At 43.6% G+C, this 10072-nt stretch overlaps 1 protein-coding gene across 1 annotated transcript; it reads right to left on the bottom strand.

Moving 5' to 3' along the window:
* Nucleotides 1-2006: 2006 nt before the first annotated feature.
* Nucleotides 2007-10046, bottom strand: FAM89A (family with sequence similarity 89 member A). Its single transcript, XM_020801202.3, has 2 exons — nucleotides 9578-10046; nucleotides 2007-3135 (listed from the first exon to the last, which is right to left on the bottom strand). The coding sequence occupies exons 1-2, from the start codon at nucleotides 9848-9850 to the stop codon at nucleotides 2977-2979; spliced, it is 432 nt and encodes a 143-aa protein (XP_020656861.2). The 5' UTR covers nucleotides 9851-10046; the 3' UTR covers nucleotides 2007-2976.
* Between the last annotated feature and the right edge of the window lie 26 nt (nucleotides 10047-10072).

Raw genomic sequence — 10072 nt, forward strand, 5'->3', positions numbered from 1 at the left:
CAGCCTATTGGGCTAGCATCCATGATTAGTTGGATCAATGGAGCATGAAGGACAAATGACCTCCCCACCAGGAGATTTGAGGGACGTCACCAACAGGCCAACTGGTGGACGCCAGCTCAATGGTGACTTCGAGTGGTTCGGATGGGGGACTCGACTACTGTGTCCTGGACCCATTTCAGCCGGGCTTCAGGCCACGTTATGGTATGGAAACGGCAATGGTCGCACTGCTGGATGACCTGTTGAGGAAGGCTGATAGGGGCAATATGTCCTTGTTGGTCCTCCTTGACATCTCAGCTGCCTTTGATACCGTTGACCACGGTATCCTCCTGGGGAGGCTCTGAGTTGGGAATCAGTGGCCTGGCGCTTGCCTGGCTCCGTTCCTTCTTGGAAGACCGTCCCCAGAGAGTACAGCTTGGGGAGAGTGTTTTGGCCCCGTGGAATCTCAACTGTGGGGTTCCGTAGGTGTCAATCATCTCTCCAATGCTGTTCAACATCTACATGAGGCCACAGCTCTACATCTCCTTTTCATCTACCTCAGTGGATGCCGTTCTGTCCTTCCAGCACTGTCTGGAGAATGTACTGGAATGGATGCAGTTGAATGGGTTGAGGCTGAACCCAGACAAGACGCAGGTCTTGAGGGTGGGTGGTCCTTCCATCAGTGGCGTGGGTGACTCCCTCTTTTGGGGGGTCGACCCTCACCGCAAAGAGTGACGTTCACAGCTTGGGGATACAACTGGACCCGGCGCTTACCATGGAAATCCAGGTAGCATATGTGTCCATTCTGCCTATTTTCACCTGTGGTGAATTGCCCAGCTGTGACCATACCTTGATGGGGGGGCTCACTACTCTTGTCCACGTGCTCGTAATCTTGAGATTAAACCACTGTAATGCGTTCTACGTGGGGCTGCCTTTGGGATTGATGCAGAAACTTCAAATGGTGCAAAATGCGGGAGCCAGGCCCCTTAGTGGGGTGAGGAAATATCAGCATATCTCCCCTACCCTGGCTGCTCTGCATTGGTTGCCCATTCATTTCGGCATTGATTTCAAAGTTTTAATCATGATGTATAAAGCCCTAAACGGTTTGGGACCTTGATACCTGGCAGATCACTTTCTCCCACCCAGGTCTACTCGAATCACCCAACAAAGCCAGCAGGGACGGCTGAGAGGCATTATGCTGAGAGGGGCCCGGAAAGAAAGAACAAGAAACTGGGCCTTCTCGGCAGTGGCCCCTTGGCTGTGGAATAATCGACAGCTTGTAAGAACCTCCCCTAAGCAAAACAAACAGTGGGAATGCCCATTCAAGAGGGTGATTTTGTTGGAGCAGGTCTCACACCTCTTGAAGAGGCCTGGAGTGGCCATAAACAAAATTATGGCTCTTTCACACCAACAAATAACAGTCCATTGTTGTTTTTAAACTCACAGAATAATTGTTGAACGGTTCAAGTCAGAAATCCGGGAGGTCCAAGAAAAGGGTAAAGGTGTTTTGTTTTGTTTTTTGAGAGAGAAACAGAAAGCTCCTAACTGAGATGCTGCTGCAGCGGCGGCAAGAAAGGAACTGAGGCACTCGGTGCCAGGTTATAGGTAGCATGGGGAAGGTTCCAGAACAATGTGCTTAAGCTCTAGAGTACTGTATTCCGAGGTTTCTCTGTGCAGGCACACTAAACCCATTAGTGTGCATTCACAGACACCATGAAGAAGAACCAAACATTCTCATATTCTTGCATGGAAAAACACATCCCTATGGTATATGTAACTTTGTATCTATTTGCGGAGAAACCAAAGTTTTTCACAGCTTCCAATCACCTATACAGTATCTGTAACAAAATCATCTCATAAATTCCCATCCTTTGTGAGGTTTCCTGAATGTTTCTGTGTGGAAATATCTTCTGTGCAGAAGTTTGACAACATGGACTTGCTTCTCACTTTGTGTCTTTATTTTAATCTACAGGACAAGCACATGAGTGCATGTCATTTGATATTTCCAAGCACTGATTCACACTTACAAATTAAGTTTTATTAAAAATTTTAATAAATTATAGTTTGCTTGAATTTTCAGTCACGGTAGTATAAAAACAAAGCCTCCTACAATACCCTACAAATTCTTTGCAGGTGCTCTGATTGATATAAAACAAGTTCACAGTTTATCATCCAAACATTAAAAATAGTATAAAATACTGCTGGGTTGATCTCCATTATGAAACTTCCTCATGTTTCTTGAACAAGTCACTAAGTTAATTGTATGAGCTTGTGATAGTGCAAGCCAACAGTGAGGCAGACTGATTTGCTTTTACTGGATTAAAAATATATAGTGTTTTAAAAAAATGAACTTGGATTATATTGGTTTAAATAGCTACAACATATACTAACACATGGTAACAAAATGGAAAGTGAGCTGAATCATAGATGGGAAAAGTTAAACTCACTGATGTCTGAAAGCCTTAGGACAAGAAAACAGGAAAGAGTATTTTTGAATGATACAAGACATTGCAAAACCTATCCAGTGTGGTAGTGTGGTAGACATATATCTGTGCCATACATCTAGATTTCTAACATGTTTTAAAAAAACAGAACAGGTATAATGTTTATGAATACATGCACTCTCTAGTTATAGCTACCATTCTATCAGTATACGCCAGATGCTCTGGCTTCCTTGTGTGAGCCAAAGTTACTGTGGATAGAGTGCTCTTTGCCAGTCTGTGCAACCTGGAAACACCCAATGCACAAATCATACTGACAGGGTCTGTCATATGAACTAGAGGGTACTTTAAAATTTGTTGTAGAATGCTTTTCTAAAGCAGGAGTCAGACAGTGTGTAACGTGGGTTGACAGCATGCCAGAAATAAATGGGTTGCAAAGCAGCAGAGCATCCTTTCTTTAGCACAAAGTAGGAATGCACTTAGAGGTCCAATTAGACTCTGATGATCTCACAGCTCCAAGCCCCATCCATGCTCTGCTCCTGGGAAGAGTTCTGTGTTCTTAGAAATATTCCTCCTCTTCATCAAAAAAGCCGTTTTCCAGTGCATATGCACAGTCTGCACTTGATACAGCTTGACAGGCACCTTTATATTCTTGAATTGATTCATAAAGGGAGTACAGTTGACACAATAATGACATATCTAGCTGCCGGAGACCAACCTTGAAGAAAAGAAAGCCCATTAGTATTTATGACTTAATTTTATTCCTAAAACACAACCCTTGCACATTTTTCCTTTGCACAATACAGTGGTGCCTCGCTTAACAGGCGCCCCGTTTAACGACGAATCCGCATAGCGATTAAGTTTTTGCGATCGTTTTTGCGATCGCATTGCGATGTTTCAAATGGTAAAAAATCGCTTTGCGATGATCGGTAAGCTGTTTCGCTTACTGATTTTCGCATAGCAATGTTTTTCTAACAGCTGATCGGCAGTTCCAAAATGGCCACCGGTAAAAAAAATGGCCACCCGCTGTGTTTTCACGCTGATTCCTCGCTTACCGGGCAGCGAAAATGGCGGCTGTATGGAGGATTTTCGCATAACTGTGAGTTTTTTGCCCATAGGAACACATTAAACGGGTTTTAATGCATTCCTATGGGCTTTTTTATTTTGCATAGCGACGATTTTTCCGGAACGGATTATCATCGCTATGCGGAGCACCACTGTAATTTAATGTGGTCAGTTTCGTATCTGACAATTACCTAATACAGCAAGATAATCACTTTGGAAATTCTACCCTACTGAAACAAGAAACAATAGCAGTGAGGAGTAAACTATGCAGTGTGGCAAGGCATTCCTGATGCTTAAGTCACAAGGCTAAGGCCTCTTTAAGGGCAAAACAGCTACATAAACCTCAGCTGCTGACTAGATGTGTCCAGAAAAGACTTAGAACTGAGTCATTGCCAAACTCCTGTAAAGCAGGCAAATGTGTGTGATCTATAGGTTAGCATCAGTTGGCAGGACTACTGGATCTCTGGCCCCTATGTTTCTGCTCCGTAACCATATTTTTCCTGATGGGAGTCCCAATCATAGGGACACACTAAGACAGAAAGCAGCTTCATGGGAGAAAATGAATAAGCAAAAGAACAACATTCAGCACTCTCCTTCCAACCATCTTGTGCTTGGAATTCTATCCCCCAGGTGACAGAAAATCAGTGCAACCTGATTCTGACAAAATAGGGAGGCCTGTCACATCTAACTCTCTCCTCAGAGAGCACTCATTTTGATACATTTCTCATAAACTGCCTATGGAAACCAGCCAGCTATCACAACATTTCTGTCCCTTTCACTCCATCCTTCCTCATAGGCATTTAAGGGAAATATATGCAGCTTTTTGATTTTTTAAAAAGTACATAGGAAGTACATTATTAAAATGTTCTAATGCAAACATTTATATTATTGAACTGAATTAAATACAGCAAAGAGAAAAGCAAAACTAAGCAGATCCCTTCTGAAACATAAATCCCTGTACCACAGCAATACATTGCTTGATTCAATTTTTGCAAAAAAGAAGACGCATTATTACCAGACATTAAGTCTGCTTTTTCCCCTTTCAGTGTGAATCTAATGACTTCATTTGCTCATCAAAACAAATCACCTGCTTCCTGCTAATGGGTAAAATTAACTTGCAAGGTTGGCCTTGCAGCAGAACAGCTGGTGTTATAATACAGCTAGGTACATATCAAGCAACGCAAATGGTAATGCATCTATAAGAAGTAAACAACTACTATTGGCATGGGAGTGGCAGAGTTAAGAATGAGAAGATGCTTAAATGTAAGGTAAACATGTAAGTCCGTCTGGCAAGATGGCAAAACAGACAATAAAGGTAGGTATCTCTCAATATACAACTTCATTTTACATCTGAAAGATCCAAGGAAGATAGATGGCAAAGGATGTTCTCCCATCTACTTGCCACTCAGATATAATCTCTGCATTAGTCACAAATTACAGCCTTCAGAAGACTGTAATTTGTATATATATATTACTTTGGCTATCAGGACTAGTGTCGAAGTACCAATTGTCTACAACCCACTTTGGATGAAAATTCAAGTGAACTAGCAATAGTAGCTATTGGGACCTGCTGATGTGGACAGTAGAGTGATTGAAAGGAGAATTAAGCAAAATGTCTTCTCTTCATTGGGACTATTATTTGCCCTGGGAGCACCATTACCCCGTACTTATGGTAGTCACTGTGTCTGCTTTGAAGATAGAAAATACCTTCACATAAACATTTAATCACCCACGTAGTTTGGTCTGAATCCTAACTTTGCAGCCAATCAAGGCAGCCTCACCTGTGATACACTTTAAAGCTTTTTCAAGGAGGCTACCTTAGACAATACCTTAATTATCTAGAGGTCTATTTTTGGCGATAATTTAAAGTAGCCTTAATGACCTATAGAACTTGGGACCAATCAATTCAAAAGAACAAATTCTTCCACACAAGTTTGCCTATTTTTCAAGATCTCTGGTCTTGGGGGTGGGGGAGCATTTCTTTTGCTCCTGCAGCCACTGGAGCCATATCAAGCACTGGGCACAAGAGACCTCTTTTTGGAGGCCATTCCCAGGTTCTGGAACGCCTGCTAAGGGCTGATTGAGTGTATCTAGATTTGAAACTAGGACCTCCGTGTGTCAAACTTATATGATCCACCGGGTTACAATTTCATTTCCAACCTCATTGGTCCCTATACAAGTGGCTGGCTCTGTGGTCATTCGTAGATCTTTTGATTAGAAGTGGCCCATGAAGACCCTCTCTTTATTTATGTTTATGGAATTAGATGTCTGCCCTGTGGAGCCTGTTCTACCAGTTCTATGCCTCTCTTTCTCTCCTGCCCACACTTTTTGGTTGGCTGACATCCCAAAGGTGAGTGTCGCCATCTAAGTCCTGTTTCCTGTTCAGTAACCAGGGAGGTCAGAGGAGTAGTTCCTGATGAAATGTGCAGCTGTGGTTTCACTCTTGCATGTCCTCGAGGGTGCCTGTCTGTATCTGACCCTCTCATGCACAAGAACTGTTTCCTCTCAGAGGGGTTGTTAAACAAGACTTAAAATTCTTGTCCAGAGGAGGCCAGGGGGGTCACCATGCACACCTTCCCCCTTGTGATATGAGTGACATTCCAGGAATGCCCATCCTTCCTGACCTGGCCTTCCTGATATGTGACTATATGTGAAGAAGAAGGACATTTGAACACCCCTCATAGTTATCCCCACAGTGTTGCTTACAGAATGTTCATATATCTGTCCAATTTACACTTTATCTGAGGGGTAAAGCAGTGATGCCATAGACATATTCCACCATCACTACACGGATACTGTTTCTCCACCACCACAGGTGACTAATCTAAAAGTAGCCCTGTGACAGTGAATGTTAGCAATGTTTTAATGAATGGTAGTGTGGGCAGGGAGACAATCTCTTAATAAAATTGTTATTAACTTGCAAGGCTGACCTTGCAACAGAACAGCTGGTGTTATACTACTACTCTGTGCTTTTAAGTCATGTCATTTTGATATTTATTTTGCTGGTGGAAGCACACAGGACCCTAACTAAAACCTCTACATCCTCTCTCCATCTGTAAAAACCACATATGGCAGGGATAAGAAATGTGTGTCCCATCAGATGTCAAATGACAATGCCCATCATTCCTCGGAATTTGCAGTGCTTGTTAAGGAGCATTGTGGCGTTGCAATCTAACAAGATGTAGAGGGATAGATGTAATCCACCTCTGGTGTTCAGGATACTAGAACCACCCCGGAAATACTTCAGAGATAGAATAAACTTTAGTCACCTATTCAACTATGACATGCTTGGAATGATTCCATGCTAGGCACCTACATAAGCTGAAACATCAATTTTAGGGAATCTTATCAATTGCTACAACTTCCTTTCATTAGAAGAACACAGAAAGAAGACTATTCCAGTTAATCAAGGTGTGTCAAACAGTGTAAATCACTGTTGTTTTTTTGGAATTTTATATCACAGATGCTATGTACCTAATAATTAAATCTTGTTTCACTGTGAGCAAAATAGCTTGTTTACCTTGATACTATACTTGTTTCTTCACTAAAGACATGTATGCCTTTCCAAACAAGAAAACTTTTTAGACTGTAGATTTTTAAAAAATTTTAGTGGAAAATGAAATAACTTGCTGCCAACCAGAGCACTGTTTAAGACAAAGGAAAATTCATGCTGAATATTCAAAATGAGTTTTGTGACTTCTTTATTTGCTTACATTGGAACTATATCTTATAGTTCAGTTTTCATTAAAGGTTACAAGCCAATATAAATCCACTGCTGTAAGCAGACTTGTATATAACCTTAGAAACAACCCTAGCAAAGCAAAGCCCATTAAGCCAATTAACCCTCATTTCAGAAGAGAAGCCAAGTCAAAGATGGGAAAGAAAGAGCTTGCCTGCTTCAAATCACGTTCTTTTAAAAGAAGAATAAAACAATTCAGACCCAAATTCTAAAGACAGATTTTGTGTCTGTGGGCACAGACTAGGAGAGGAGTGGGAGGGCAGATGAAAAAGGTGAAAATATCTCCCAGCTTTAATAGAATTTCTAGAGAAGCTGAAAGTTTAAGCTATATCTATTTATTTTAAGAGGAAAACAGTTTTTTTAAGAGGATAAAAGAAATGAGGATATAACTAAGAAAAAATAATAGGCTGACTGCACATTTTCAAAACATAATTCCGCATTTCTCAGCAAACAAACAGCTTGTGGCTTATTGAACTTTTTTTAATTTATGTTGCATTTTTCTTTCTTCCACATGAGGAGTATTTCAGCTGCAATCCTAGATTTGAATTAGATTAAGCAACAGCTCTGGCACACAAAAAGTCCAGGGAACAGCATAGCTGCTTCCATCTGAAGCAGCTTTGAGCTTTCTAGAATGATAATCCCCCTCACAGCTTGGCAAATTCCTTTTAAAACTAAAGTGAGTTTTTAAAACTGTTTGTGACAGAACATTGCTATCTGCTTTTCATGTGATATTTTTTCCCAAACATTCTACTGAATATGCTCAAGGTCTTCAATACAGAGGTTTGGGGGACCCGCCCTAGCCATAAGGATTCATTCTCATTAAGAAATGCAGCTCATTCTCCTTTCACTTATGAAATAAAAGGAGGTTTATATACTGCCTTTGAAGCCTACTAAGGGCCCACAAGTCAGTTCAAAATTTAAACCTTACAATTAAAAGACAGCATGAAAACAGATCAACGGAAGATCTGAAAAATGAGCCCAAAATAGACTAAAAGATTGGCAGAGAAGATTACTATGAAGAGGCGAATTTTACCTTGGATAGGTATTGAACTATCAAGGTGCTTCCTGTTATGTCTGTATTGCCTCCTCAGAACTGTGAGGCCATGGTGATGCAGCATGGCAGTATTTTCCTCTATTAGGCAGGGCAGGATAAGCATCTCTCAAGCGCAAATGTGGTTTTGGAACTTAAAGAAAGACAGCAGCTTGTCTTCAGACATCTATTGAGGTCATGCCTGATGTGAGATTTGAACACGAAACTTCCCTACTCATGGCTCATGCTTTGAGTCACAGTGCTATTCAGTACGCAGGAGAGGCACAATAAATGGGGAACAAAAAAACAAAACCTGAAAGTATTGTGACACTGTTGAGGCTAACCAGTTTATTTCATTGTGAGCTTCTAGGTATCACTGTCTACTTCTGCAAGTACAGAAGAAGGTACTGAGTGCGAAGAGGTGGAGTGCAATCTGCAAAAGCTTGCAATGAAAGAAATGCCCTAACCTTAAAGGTACTGCAACGCTTTTTTCCTGGGTGATGGTTTTTGTTTGTTTGTTTTGGTTGCTTCCTCTTTGAAAACTGGAGAATTGAAGCCAATTTTAAAAAATCTGTGAAGATTCTCAGCCATCCAGGTGAGGTTACCTGGAAGTTGAGCCATGGCAACTGGACTTCTTTCTTACTCGGTTGAAACGTCTGGCTACTCAGACTGAAGAAGCTACTTGGATGAGTAGCGAAACGTTTCAACCGAATAAGAAAGAAGTCCAAGACTCAACTTCCAGATACTTTTTTTTAAAAAAAGTCTATCTCAAACTTCCTCAACTATTTTCACACCCAGGCAACCTGCCATCTCCGACCCCACCGCAAACGAAATGCCAGAAAAGTTTCCAGCCATCCTTTTCTAGATGCGGCCACCGTTTTAGCTTGGAAATCTAGTACTTAGAGCTGGACGCCCTCGTATTGCCGTTACTGAAAAATGCCATATTTTGGTGCTACGTGTCTGCTTTGGTCAGCACAGTTTTAAAACGAGAAAGCAGCTAACGTAGCCATGATATATAGACTGCCGAGCCGACATTTTCAAGAGCTGCCCGCCTCACACGGTGGCTCCTCTGCAAGGTGTGAAGAAGCCCTCAGCACTGAAGGAACGGCACTCTTCGCATGTTCAGAGGCGCTCCTCCTCCAGCCCTGTGCTGGGCTCGCCGTCAGGTCTCCAACTGAGCAGCGTAACAAAACAGTTACACGGACGAGGGGAAACGGGAAGGCCATATAAAAATTGCCACCTCGGGGCCCAGAAGGCTCCGGTTTCTCGCCGCGGTGCGCCCGAAGAGTTCCCGGCCCCTCCACCCAGCCTCCGCGGGTGACTTACCATCTCTTTTCGGAGCAGAGCCAAAGCGGCGTCGAGGTTGGGGGGCTTGGGCGGCCGGGGGGAGCCTCGGCCCCCTCCGCCTCCTCCGTTCCGGCTCAGCTCGTCTTGGATGCGGGACTTCTGGGCGTAGAGGCGCTCCAGGTCACGCCAGCGGCCCCCGGCGCCCCCCGGGCCGCCCCCGCTGGAGGACGAATTCAGCAGCCCGCTGAGGCTCTTGGGCAGGGGAGGCAAGCCCGACCCGACGCCGCTCCCGGGCAGCCCCGAGGCGCTCATGCTCCTCCTCAAGCGGGGGGACGGGACCGGCTGCCCGACCGACCGACCGACCAGCAGCCGTTCGCCTGAGGGGAACCAAGCAAATCCGGAGCGAGAGCAGCTCCGTCTCGCCTCCCTGCCAGCGCCGAGGACAGAGGCAGCCTCCCCTTTCGGTCGGGCTTTACGCGGGGCCCGCCTCCTCCAGCCGGCCTCGCCCCGCCTTCTCCAGGCCTTCGCCGCGGG

The sequence above is a fragment of the Pogona vitticeps genome, chromosome 1, assembly GCF_051106095.1.
Source record: "Pogona vitticeps strain Pit_001003342236 chromosome 1, PviZW2.1, whole genome shotgun sequence".
In the NCBI taxonomy this organism is placed as follows: Eukaryota; Metazoa; Chordata; class Lepidosauria; order Squamata; family Agamidae; genus Pogona; species Pogona vitticeps.